The sequence below is a fragment of the Budorcas taxicolor genome, chromosome 1 (genome assembly GCF_023091745.1).
Source record: "Budorcas taxicolor isolate Tak-1 chromosome 1, Takin1.1, whole genome shotgun sequence".
Classification (NCBI taxonomy): Eukaryota; Metazoa; Chordata; class Mammalia; order Artiodactyla; family Bovidae; genus Budorcas; species Budorcas taxicolor.
The window spans coordinates 49,780,154-49,793,886 of record NC_068910.1 but is presented as its reverse complement, the minus strand read 5'-3'; the positions used below and the strand labels follow the sequence as shown (position 1 = coordinate 49,793,886).

General features: G+C 41.7%; 1 protein-coding gene across 1 annotated transcript in view; it reads left to right on the top strand.

Moving 5' to 3' along the window:
• Positions 1-1,322: 1,322 nt before the first annotated feature.
• The window catches only part of GOLGA4 (golgin A4), a 108,127-nt gene continuing 95,716 nt past the window's right edge, over positions 1,323-13,733 (top strand). The window contains exon 1 of the mRNA XM_052647066.1: positions 1,323-1,433. Within this exon, the coding sequence (XP_052503026.1) occupies positions 1,365-1,433 (69 nt within the window). The 5' untranslated portion in view covers positions 1,323-1,364. The remainder of the gene's footprint in view (positions 1,434-13,733) is intronic.

Sequence of the window (13,733 nt, the reverse complement as noted above, 5' to 3'; positions counted from 1 at the left end):
CTGGTGTTCGCTCAAATTCACGATATATATTACATATGTATGTATGTATGAATGTGAGGGCTTCCCGGGTAGCTCAGCCGGTAAAGAATCCATCTGCAATGTAGGAGACCCTAGTTCGATTCCTGGGTCGGGAAGTTCCCCTGGGGAAGGGATAGGCTACCCACTCCAGTATTCTTGGGCTTTCCTGGTGGCTCAGCTAGTGAAGAATCCGTCTGCAATGCGGGAGACCTGGCGGCTCTGTCCATGGGGTCGCAGAGGGTCGGACACGACTGACCCAACGAACGAAGCACAGCATGTGTGCGTGCATACGCTAAGTCACTCCAGCCGTGATTCTTTGCGACCCTATGGACTAGCCTGCCAGGCTCCTCTGTCCACGGGATTCTTTTTTTTCTTTTTTTTTTTTCCCATGGGATTCTTAAGATAAGAATACTGGAGTGGGTTGCCTGTCCCCCGCCAGGTAATCTCCCCGACCCAGGAACGGAAGCATGTCTCTTAGTCTCCTGCATTGGCAGCGGGGTTCTTTACCAGTAGCGCCACCTGGGAAGCCTATATATATACAGGCAATGTCCAAACTATATCAGCCTGAAACATCTGAACCCTGGGAGCTTCCTATCAGGCACTTCTTGACCCCTGGAAGAGCCCAGCAAAGGGAAAAGGGCCACTCTGGGAAGCAGTAGGAATACGAGAAACTGAAGACAGAAAATCCAAATCACAAATACTGAACAAAAGCACATTGTGAATCACAGTCCCCGGCAGGTCCCCCGGATCTCCTCTTCTCACACCCACACAACAGGTTCTTTGCGGCGGGGCAGTCAGCTTTGCGGTCCTCGAGAGAAGCGGCACCCTCCCCACCTGACTTCGAAGCACCTCAGCCCGGGTGTGTGTCAGCGTAGGGCTCAGACCACCCCACGCCTGGGCTCCGAGGGCAAGTCTACGCGCAGTGAGCGTGGGCAGCGCGGAGTCCCGCACTTTCCGGGAGCGACCCTGCAGCGCGCATGCGCCGGCCGGACTTCCAGCTTGTCCCCTCCGGCGCTCGGTAGCGCTCCCTCGCCGATCTCCACGTAGGCCGCGCAGGCGCCTTGTTCACACTGCTCACCTGCTGCCGTTGTCGCCGCCGCCGCCGCCGCCGGGGCTGGATGGGGGGCCGAGGCCAACCGGTGGCACCCAGAAGAGAGAGACGCGGCGGCGGCGACGCCGACACCCGCAGGACGAGTGTCTCGACCGGCCCGCGAGCCCAAGGAGGAGGCGGCGAGGCCCGGCCCCCGCGGTCTGTGGTGTAGGGAAGCCTCCGCCGCCACCGCGGCCGGGTCTCTCTGAACACTCGCCCCACAGGTCTCGTCCACCTCAGGACCCCGCGTTGCGCGATGTTCAAGAAACTGAAGCAAAAGATCAGCGAGGAGCAGCAGCTCCAGCAGGCGCTGGCCTCTACTCAGGTACTATGGCCTCCGCACTCCCCTGGTTCCCGACAACCCTTGACACCCGCTCGTGGGCAAAGGGGAGCGGAGGATCTGCCCTGACGCTTGACTTGTCACCAGAGGCTTCCCCCAGGTCTTTCCCTGGGAATGAGCTCAGGGCGGTCCAGGTCCTCCGTGAGTCCTGACCCGGGTTCCCCATCCCAGAACTCCGTTCTGGAGAGTAGGTTGGGGCTGGTAGGGTTTGTGACACCTGACCTCTTAATTTACCCCTGATGCCCAGCCTGGTCTGAGAATAAGTGAGAGGAGCTCTGATCTTGCATGGTTTTTGACCCATACAGAAGGTTTTCCCCAGGCATTCGAGACCCCCAACTCAGGAGTGAGGGCGGAATGGGAAAACCAGGATCCCTTGTAATATCTGACCTTTGTCCCCTCCTCTCATCCCCGACCCGAGACTGATTAACGGAGGGGCCCCTGGCCCGTGACGGAGTCTTAATTCCAAACCCTGGTCCAGGCGTGAGGGCCAGGGGTTGAGCCATTCCTGGCCGGGCTGCTTGCAGAAGCGTTGGACCCGAGAGAGGTGGCGGCGTGGCCGGCGTCCAGTGCCCGAGGCTGTCACGAGTTCGTCACTTCGCATAACTGGGTTGATCCGGGACGGGCGGAGGGGCGGGCCACTGTCGGGCCCGCAGGGCTTGCGCGCGTCCGCAGCTCGGCTCTGCTTCTTCAGGAGTCTTGTTAATGTTTGTTTTTCACGAATGCTGTTGCTTCAGGAAATGACAATTTCCAGGAAGAAGGAGGCGCGTTAGTAGTGTTAATTTAAAGAAGCAGAAACAGTCTCCTAAGCAGCTGTGAATGTGTGTTTTGGTGCCGGCAGCACGTGGTTCTTTCAGCAATGAGGAGGGCTTCTGCTAAATTGCTTCTTTCTGCAAAATTGCTTCTTTTGAGACTCCTGTCTGAGTCTCAACAGATTTAGAGTGTCTACACGAAAAGCTGGGTTTTGACTACTTGGCAGGCATTTCAAAAACATTTTAAACAGAACATTTATCTTACACAACTTTTAAAAACTAATGACCAATAACTACTAAATCAAGCATCTATTGCATTGAATTTATTCTGAAACTTTAAATTGAAGTTTATTTAAAGCTTCGTAGAGTGAAACAGTGGTTGAGGTATATTAGAATATGGTACTGAAAACTTGTTCATTCTCCTAAGGGAATTGTAAATAGTGATTAAGATTTGGATACTAAATATATTACTTCCAATACTAAATAGATTACATTTACTGTGAGCTTTTAAAATTTTACAAAACACTGTTAATTTAAGAAAGAAAGAAAAAATAAAATGAGGTGAGAAATGTGGGGAAACAGGCACGGCAGTGAATGTAAGGGACTCGACGTATCACGGATCCAGGACGCCACCTCTAAAAATTCTACGAGAACTCAGGATGTATTAAGGAGTTAGCCACATGGAATTTCACTTCAGTGTTGTTTTTAATAGGTAAAATGTGGCCAAAAATATTCAGCAGTAGAGAATTGGTTAGATAAGTTTTGCCATATAGTTGGTTATTATGCAGCCTTAAAAAAAACACCAACATTTATTAGGTTCTTACTGTGCTAGGTATTTTGCTTGGGTTATTTTGTTTCATTGTCACATAAATCTACAAGGTAGAATCTTCCATACCTGGAATGGGATTCAGAGAGATTAAGTAACTTTCCTGATGTCAGAGTTAGAGCCCGCAGAGAAGTAGGCTCTAACTTGTATTAAAAGACAGATTGGAACACAGCATGTAAAGCGGGATCCCAGTTTTGTGGGGACAGTATGACATAGTGAAAATAGTTTAAGAAGGATATGCTCCAAGCTGCTGGCTTTTTATTTGTAAATGTTATCTTTTTTTCATGAAAAAGAATTACTGTCAATCTTTAACAAAGGGAGGTTGTCTTTGTTGTTGTTCAGTCGCTAAGCCCTGTCCCATTTGTTTGCGTCCCCGTGGACTGCAGCTTGCCAGGCTTCTCTGTCCATGGGATTTTTCAGGCAGGAATACTGGAGTGGGTTGTCTTTTCCTTCTCCAGGGGATCTTCCCAACCCAGGTATTGAATCTGTGTCTCCTGTTTTGGCAGGCGGATTCTTTACCTTCTGAACCACTTGGGAAACCCGAGGTTGTCTTTAGAATCATGGTAAAAGGGCGTTACAGGTAATGCATCAGGGCTTCCAGTTCATATGGGTTGATGACTCTGGTAAGACAGTGCGTGTGGAGCAAGAAATAGCACTATGTGTACAGAAGATTTAAAATGATCCTTTTTGATGTAACTATATGTGTGTGTATATAATGGATATATGTGTGTATATATATAGTGAGTATATATGTGTGTATATATAGTAGATATATATATATATATATTTATCCAGAATGCAAAAGTAAATTGTTAGTGATCAATTGCTGATAGAAACTTGATTCTGTTCCTTGTCTTGATCCTTAACTATTTAGAACCCTTCAAGTTGAGAATTCTGGATTATTATTTTTAGAGTTAAGAATTTCTTTCAATCGTGAATTAAGCAAAACAAATATTTTTGGATGGGGTAATCTTTTTGTAACAGATAAAACATGTCCTTGTTTTCTCATGCAAAGGATCCTAAATTTGTATAATATTATGTCTTGTTTTTTGAATATAAATTATTTTGTGTTGAGGGTGCTATACCCTCAGGAATTTAATGGGGTGTGAAAGACAGTTTGCTTTTACCTCCTCAGGAGGATTTATGTGTTTGTTCTTGGTCTAGTTTTCCTGATTACTTTGTAGCCTCCCTTGCTATCTGCCCAATGTCTATCTTCTCTCAGGTTTTAAATTGTTTTGGGCTTTAAATCAAGACAAGATCCTGAATTTCTAAAATTTTGTGTAAAATAAGGGCAAGTACCTAAGGGATTCTTTAATGCATTTTAGTGCATTAATACAAATTGAGACATTTGTTTTGAGATTTTGGAGGCCCTTGTGTACATATTTCCTGGTTCTTAGCTTGATTTCCAGAGGTGAGATTGCTTGACAGGTATGTTTCAAATAGAGTGAGTCATCAGGTGTTGATAATTCTGGGATAAATGAACCATTTACATCACAATACTTGCAAAACTTTTCAGTAATAGTAAGAACGATAGTGTTCGTGATATTAATACTTTGGGGTTCCTTCAGTTTTTGAAAGCATTCAATAAAAGCAAGACACCGTTTTGTAGTCCCCAGTCACTTCTCTTTGGAGCTGAGATTATTTGAACCCTTCTTTGGCAAATATTATTTTAAGTAAACATTTGGTCAACTCTGACTTTAAAAATAAAATTAAACAATTTCAAATCAAGTTTCACTTACTTTTTTAACAACAAATATCTATACTTAGATTTTTAAAATCCTTAGAATAAATTTGATAAAAATTAATAAAGAGTAATATAGGATACTTTCTAATTTCTTAGGATGTATAACTCCCCGACCCCACCCATGACAAGGTCATGCGGGTGAGGCGGATCAAGACTCAAGAGGTCCCCTAGATCTGCTTGAGCATCTACCCCCGAAACCAAAATCTGTCTGTTATCCTACACTCTTCTGACATTAACAGGGGCTATCCCCGACCACCTTTCTCTGGAAAATTAACTTAGAGCTCCAGTTAGTAGTCTCCTGCATATAAAAGGAGTGTCTCAGGTCAAACCTCTCTGCTGGCAGACTAGCTTGTGTGACAGGATTATCCACACTCCTGCTACTATGCACATGATTGTTTACAACCTCTGAACCATAAACAGCACAGAGAGTTTGGAGTATTTTGAAAGTCCTGGTTAGCATAGGGCTTTACTAGAGATAAAAATCATGTTGGTGAAGGGTTTCATTGCTGAGTTAATCATTGCTGCCAGGCCTCCCTATCCTCATAGTGCCATGAATAAAAAAATATTTTTTTAACATTTGCAGCCCTTTTCAGATATTACTAAAACTTAATTATAAAAAGCACCGGCACAAATGGACTATTTTGTGATTCCACTTGTGTGAGGTACCTAGATTAGTCAAGATCATAGAGGCAAAAAGTAGAACGGCGGTTGTCTGTGGCTGAAGAGAGGAGGGGGAAATGAGGAATTACTGTTTAATGAGGATAGAGTTTCAATTTGGGAGGATGAAGACGTTCTGGAGATGGATAGTGGTGGTGGTTGTCCAACAATGTGAGTATAATTAATACCACTGAACTGTCCACCTACAGATGTTTAAAATGATAACTTTTATGTTGCGTATGCTTTACCACAATAAAAAGCAAAACGAAACAATGTGGGCTCACCCCAAACTTGGGGTCTCAAAATAATAGTTTGTGTAATAGGAATAAAAAAAATTTCACAAACAGGGAAGAGTCCCTTCTGAAGGAACATAGTCTTATCTTCTAGCATCCTGTGTGCAAATGGAAAGTCTAATTCAAACTTGTTCTTTTCTGTATTGGTGGTTAACTTGATCTTTGAATCTTTTCTCTTTTTCTTTGAGGCTAAAAAATTTCTAGTTTTCTTCTTTTTTTTTTTTTTTTAGTCTCCCCTTTTTCTTTTTTAAATCTTATTAATCTTTCTAAATAAATTCTCTGTATATCCTTTCCCCCTCTTTTGATATATTCCTTTTTTCTTGTTTATTCTATTGCTTTGAAAGATTTAAAATTTTTATTTCAGCTGCTTCTATTGAATTTATTCTAGTCATCACATTTAATTTCCACAAATGAACACTAGTCAACATTGGGTAGTTATTTTTACCTAGGTGTTTTCTTGGTTCATTGCATGTATTATCTAAATTAATACATGAAATAATAAAAGGTATGGATTTGTATTACCCTCATTTTACAGATAAGAAATGGAGGCCAAGGGAGGTTAAGTAACTTGTCTGTGTAGACAGATAGTACCACACAACTCAGTGATAAAGCTGAGATAGGAACTTAGGCAGTCTTGCTCTAAAGTCCATTCTCCTAACCACGGTACTTTTATTTATTTATTTATTTTTAGCAGCAGCTTGTGGTTTAATGGAAACTAGAGCATCCCCAAACTCTCTCAGGATGTTATGTGTTATCTATACAAGCATATTTAAAGTCTGTTCCTTGATTTATCAGATTGTTCTAGGTTGTTATAGTTGTATGTATTCATACTGGTTATATTTTTTTCTTTTTTTGAGAAAAATGTCTTGCTGTTGGTTTATATTTATGAAGACCAGGTGGGTGATTTATTACCCAAACATTCTTAATGAATGGGGACACTGGTAATTATCTTGAAACGTAAACTGATGTGGACTGGGCAGGACTGGGATTGCTCTGGTGAAACTGGGTGTGTTGTTACCCTACTGCTTTATGGTGCCAGCCTCTGCAGTTGGAGCGCTAACTCCTCCAAGGTGTTACTCATTGTATTTGGCTGTTTCTTTTGTCTGGGGAAGTGTTTGGGTTGAAGGAGGCTGACTCAGGTGTACCTGTTTCACAGACCTGAGACACATTCCTGAGAGTAGTAACCTCCCGTTCTAGTGATTTTTACCCCCGCTGTTTGCCTCTCCCAGAGCTGCCTTCTGCGTATGTTTGGAGTTACGGCTCCATTGCCCTGACTTCCCCACCAATTAGAATCCTTTTGCCTTTATTCTTCAAAAATTTGTTTTCTTTTTACTTATGATTTTCCCTCTCTTGTTCTAGAGTTTTAGTTTATCTGTTTTTCTACTTTTTTTTTTTTAAAACCTTTATTTCAGTGGGTTTTTGGGAGGAAGAGAAGTAAACAGTGTTCATTCTGCATTCTTGTACTGGAAACCTAATTACCACTCTTTGCATAAACATGCATTTATCTTAAATATTTGTCTTTTAAATTATGAATTCTTAACAAATGCATATTTCTTAGATTAGTAAAGATGTCTGATTTTTCTATTTTATTCATTTTATAGAGTTATTTGACTAAGTTAGCATGGACGATGTTAACAGTAGCTAGTGTCTAAAATGTTGGGAATAACATCAGTTCACTTATGATTTGTTACCAACTGTTGGATGAGATTTAGGATGAGAAATAGACCATCTTTCAGTCTGTGTATTATGCTTTTAAATTATATGGGGTACCTTTTACTGGATATACTAGATACTCATGATTTTTAAATAAACATTTAAAATGAAATTTTACTTTTATTTTTATCAAAGTAATACATTCTGTGGCTTCCCTGGTGGCTCAGAGGATAAAGTGTCTGCCTGCAATGCAGGAAACCCGGGTTCGATCCCTGGGTCGGGAAGATCCTCTGGAGAAGAAAATGGCAACCCACTCCAGTATTCTTGCCTGGAGAATCCCATGGACAGAGGAACCTGGTGGGCTACAGCCCACGGGGTTGCAAAGAGTCGGACACGACGGAGCGACTTCAAACACTCACACACACAATACATTCTGTAGTTTTAAAAGATAAAGTACTGCTAAAAAACTATTACGCTAAAACAAAACAAAACACACTGTCTACTCCAGCCTCCCAGCTCTATCCTCCGTGTTCTTTCTGGAGACTTTAGGATCTTCTCTTGTTTTCTGAAATTTTATGGTGAACATGCCTTTGTGTAGATTTATTTTTGCATTGTGCTTCACTAAGTATGGTGACTCCTGTGCTTAAATTCTTGGAAACTTTTAGATATTATTTCTTTAATAATTCCCTCTCCTTTGTTTTTTCTCTTCTATTCTGGAAGACCAGTTAGTTTTTGTACCTTCAGGATAGAGTCTCTTATTTACTATTTTTCACCCTTCATGGTCTATTTTAATTAATTTATTTGTTTTTTGTTCTATTTGCAGTGGAAGTGTGGGGTCTTACCACTGGACCACAGAGAAGTTCCTTTTTTTGTCCTATTTTTGAGAGTTTGCTTCAATTTACTGTTCCATGAGTTTTTTGTTTTCTTTATTTTTTGAAGTATGGTTAATCTACAATGTTAGTTTTCAATTGAATTTTTAGTTTTTCCTACTCTGTTTTTAAAATTTCCAAAGGCTATTTCTTACTGTCTTTTGCTTTTTCATAGCATTGCTCTTGCTATACTGATAGATCTTTAACATTTAAAAAAAATTTATTTATTTTGGCTGCACCAGGTCTTACTTGTGGCATGTGGGATCTTTAATTGCAGCTTGTGGGATCCAGCTCTCTGACCAGGGGTCAAACTTGGGTCCCTTTGATTGGGAGTGTGGAGTCCTAGCCACTGGACCACCAGAGCAGTCAGTCCTCTGATATATCTTTTATAGCTCTGATTTTTTTCTTTGGTTTTGAAGTTTTCTTTTAATTTTTTTTGGTGAATTTTGTTGTTGTTGGCTCTTACATTGGAAATTTTCTTTACTGACTGCTCTGGGGTATCCATATTAAAAGGCAAGACAGTAAAAATCTGATGCTATCTAGAAGTATCATGTGATCAACACTGGGACTCCCTGCTGGGTGATATGCTGCAATTGGCTTTGTTATTGGGAGAACTATCTACCTGTTGATAACCTGAGCTCTTTAAGATGTCATTTGATTTCTCCAGTGAAGCCTTTTGTTTTTTGGGCAGAGGGTGCCAGGTTATAAGCCGAGCTGCTTCGGAAGCATTGTGCTGGAGGTTCCACCGTTCGCTGTGCAGAATATCACCTAATTAGTCCCTCTAGGTTTAGTCACACACTTTGCCCTTCACTCCTGTCTTACTGTGCTTGGTTTCATCCAGGTTGGAGCTGAAATGGCTCCAGAAAAATAAACCTTTCTTTGGTTTTTCAGAGGCTATGTAAGGTAGAACCAGGGACATGGGGATCTTTCAACCAATTTTTCTGATTTTGGTCCTGCCTGTTAACATCTTCATTATAACTTGCATTGTAACTTGGAAGTCTTAAATCTTTTTAGGGCTCTGGAGATGAAAATAGGCTTGCTTCTTATCAGTGTTCCCTTCTCCATGGGATTGTAGTATCTTCAGCTGTACTTTCACTTCAGCATTCTTTCGTTCACACCCATTCTTCTGAAAATTGGTTGAAATTTAATTCTTTGGGTGATGTTTTAGTTGCTAAGTCATGTCCAACTCTTGTAACTCCATGGACTGTAGCCCTCCAGGCTCTTCTCTTCTGTCCATGGGATTTCCCACGGCAAGCATACTGGAGTGGGTTGCCATTTCCTTCTCTAGGGAATCTTCCTGACCCAGGGATTGAATCCAGGTCTCCTGCATTGCAGGTGGATTCTTTACCCCTGAGCCACCAGGGAAGCCCCAACTCTTTTCAAAGGAGAGAAAAATAAGAAACTTTGGTTCACCTACCATATTTTTAACTAGAAGTCTCCTTAAATTACTTTTGAATGAGTGGACTTAACTATATTACAGGGCTATTTTTGAGAGGTGAACATTTATAACATAAGCAGCAATATTTCATTTCCGGCACTACTGTTTAGACGTCAGGATATAGAAGGTACTTTACTAAAGACATGATGGAAAGTTCTAATAATTTTGTAACTAGTAGATAAAGGCTTATGTGACATATTAACTCCAGGTTACTTTGGCCATTCCTTTATAGCTGGGGTGTCAGGTAGATTGGCAGAGACTTTCAGGAGTACGTGGTGAGGAGGAGTCTGTGGCTGTGTCCTTGCTGTGATTTGGTTACTCATGGGTGTGGCAGGGAGAAATGAAGCCAGATGTTAGGCTTGTGTAAGAATGCCATTCGTCTACTTGGGCTATAATTTGAGAAGTAAGTAGTGTCAAAAGGCTTCTGGGCAGCCAAAATTTTTATGTCACTAACTTCATATTGCATAGTTAATGTAAGTTATTAATAAGGACAGTTTTTTAAAAATCCCTCATTTAGAATTTCCTTATGTTTATTTTGTCTGCAATTCTATTAGATGTAGTTATCTAGTTTCTAAACTAGTAACAGGCTAAAACAGATGGAGGTATGGAGGACAGTTATCCCCAATTTCCTGACAAGAAGGTGGAAAGCTGAGAATGCTTGTGTGGCTGAATCAGGGTGCACACTTCAAGATCCGGGCTAGTGCGCAGTTCTTCTGAGTCCCTCATCCGCTTCCCCAGTACTCTCTGGATCACTGTTTCTCAAATTTTTTTCACTGGGACCAGCAGTTAAACAACAATAACATTCTTTTTGCACAGACACTTCTAAAACAAAAGTTTTATAGAATCTTCATCTTTATGACATAAGATGCCATATTTTGACCCCAAATATTCCTTCATTAAAAAAAAAAGTTGATCCCCATCCTCTAATTGATTCCACAACCCAGCCAAACTTCTTTCACCATACCATGCTGTCTGTATAAGAACAATGTTGATAAACGTAGCCGCTAACTCTTAAATCTCTATTACATCAAATGTATCTAATATATTTTAACTATACCAAAAAATTAGACATTGAAAAGCATTAATCTTAGGCTGAACAGCACACTCTAAAGATAACAACACAAATTTTAGATATTCGTATTACTGAGAAATTCTGTGTTGGTCAAAACTATGTTAATCAAAGTTTATTCCATTGGGGCTCTATTATCTGAGAGTTTTCCTATAAAGAGCTACTGTATTCAAGACAGCTGAATTGTCAGATGGATGCAGATATCTAAAGTTATGAATTCAAGATGGTTAAATCTTAGGGCTTACTGTTCCTAAAGGTGACTGCATTAGTTTCCTGATGTTGAGAAACAACAGGACCACAACCTTACTGCCGAATCGCCCAGTTCCTGATTCACAGTCTGTGTGTCAGAAGTCTAGCATGGCGGGGCCTCACGAGCAGCCATCAGGCTGCTGTCCACATTGTGTTCTCGCTGGCGATGCGGGTCCTGGTCCAGCTCACGTGGCTGTGGCCGTGGGACACAGGCCCTTGTTCCTTACTGTCTTTGGCTCCTAGTGCCATCCACAGTTCCTCACCGCTCGACCCTCACAGGCCTTTGCTTTCCTTCAGGGCTGCAGGAGTACCCACTGCCGCACTCTGGACTCCTTTGAAGGGCTTGTGTGATTAGGTTGGTCCCATTCAGATAGTCTCCTTTCTCTGAGTTAGCTTAGAGTCAGCTGAGTAGTAATCTTAAATATACCTTTGCTCTGAAAGGTAAGATCATCAGGGCAGTGATACTGCATATTTGCAAGGTGAGGGTGATTTGGGGTCATCTTTGAATTCTGAGTACCACGGTGACTAAAATTTTTTTTTCTTATAATGAAGTTGAGGGCTATGGTCAATTAATATTCAATTGGCAATAAAAATATTGTGAGCCTGGATATAACCATCAGGTTTCTTGACAAATAGCTTAGACATCTGTCTTCAGATTTCTCATGGCTGTGAGGATTAATTAGAGCAAATTTAGTTTGAAGGAATGTAAATCCCTATATATTTTAAAGTGAGGGTAGCTGTTAAAGATGCAAGACTTTGCGATAAATACTCAAGTACAGTTAGTTTTTTTTGCGTATTTTCATACTTTGCAGTCACGTCCATTCCCTCATGTGATTCTTACTTTTGCAACTCCAGACGCAGACCTACAAACCATCAGGCCAAGCTTGGCCATGTGGTACTACTTTTCTGAGGGCAGTGTGTCTTAGAATCTATACTTTAACTTCATAAACCCCAACATTTGATTTTGCTGATTTTTCTAGAGCTGATGAAGCTCCATTTAAAGATTAGGCTCATATGAGAAATCATTGTGCCAATTAAGAAGTTTCACAGTAGAGGTGCACTTTTCAAGTGATTTGGAGGTCCTTGTCTGGAGTAGCCCTTTCTTGGCATCTGGGTATTTGGAAAGCTGAATTATTAACCCCCTTATGTTTTGGAGATGTTGGAATCATAGCAGAGAGGGTTGGCTATGAGTTACTTCCTGTGGCCTAGTAATACTTTCCTAACTTTTGCCCTCTCAGTAGCCCTTTTATTAAAGGAGATACTACATATAACCATATAAAAGGAGATACAAATGGAGTTTCTCCCAGTCATATTGGTAGTGTTTGAAACATCTGGTCTTTGAAGCTGGTATGAGTTGAAATTCATGACTATGAGTGGGAATGGTTGTTACATTTCCCTCAACCTCAGTGAGAATTATTTCTGAACTGTTCTGAATATTTGTGATTTAGTTTCAGTCCTGGATAAACACTGTCCAGTGACTGCTTTCCTTTCCCATTTTCTAAACACACTGTTGGCTTCTAGTCATACATTTTTTTGGGGCTTCCCAGGTGGTGCTGGTGGTAAAGAATCTATCTGCCAGTGCCGGAAACACAAGAAATAAGAGTTGGATCCCTGGTTCAGGAAGATCCCTTGGAGAAGGAGATGGCAACCTGTTCCAGTATTCTCGCCTGGAAAATTCCATGGACAGAGGAGCCAGGCAGGGCTACAGTCCATGGGCCACAGAGTCGGACGCGACTCAGTGACTAAGCACACACAAGCGCACGTTAAGTTTCCTCAGTTCAGTTCAGTCGCTCAGTCGTGTCCGACTCTTTGTGACCCCATGGACTGCAGCACCCCAGGCCTCCCTGTCCATCACCAACTCCCAGAGCTTACTCAGACTCATGTCCATCAGGTCAGTGATGCCATCCAGCCATCTCATCCTCTCTTGTCTCCTTCTCCTCCCGTGTTTGCTCTTTCCCAGCGTCAGGGTCTTTTCAAATGAGTCAGTTCTTCGCATAAAGTGTCCAAAGTATTGGAGTTTCAGCTTCAGCATCAGTCCTTCCAATGAATATTTAGGACTGGTTTCCTTTAGGATTGACTGGTTGGATCTCCTTGCAGTCCAAGGGACTCTCAAGAGTCTTCTCCAACACCACAGTTCAAAAGCATCAGTTCTTCGGTGCTCAGCTTTCTTTATAGTCCAATTCTCACATCCATATATGACCACTGGAAAAACCATAGCTTTGACTAGATGGACCTTTGTTGGCAAAGTAATGTCTCTGCTTTTCAATATGCTGTCTAGGTTGGTCATAACTTTCCTTCCAAAGAGCAAGCGTCTTGTAATTTCATGGCTGCAGTCACCATCCACAGTGATTTTGGAGCCCCAAAAATAAAGTCTGTCACTATTCCCACTGTTTTCCCGTCTGTTTCCCATGAAGTGATGGGACCAGATGCCATGATCTTAGTTTTCTGAATGTTGAGCTTTAAGCCAGCTTTTTCACTCTCCTCTTTCACTTTCATCAAGAGGCTTTTTAGTTCTTCTTTCTGCCATAAGGGTAGTGTCATCTGCATATCTGAGGTTATTGATATTTCTCCTGGCAATCTTGATTCCAGCTTGTGCTTCATCCAGTCCAGCATTTCTCATGATGTACTCTGCATAGAAGTTAAATAAGCAGGGTGACAATATCCAGCCTTGACACACTCCTTTCCCAATTTGGAACCAGTCTGTTGTTCCATGTACAGTTCTAAACTGTTGCTTCTTG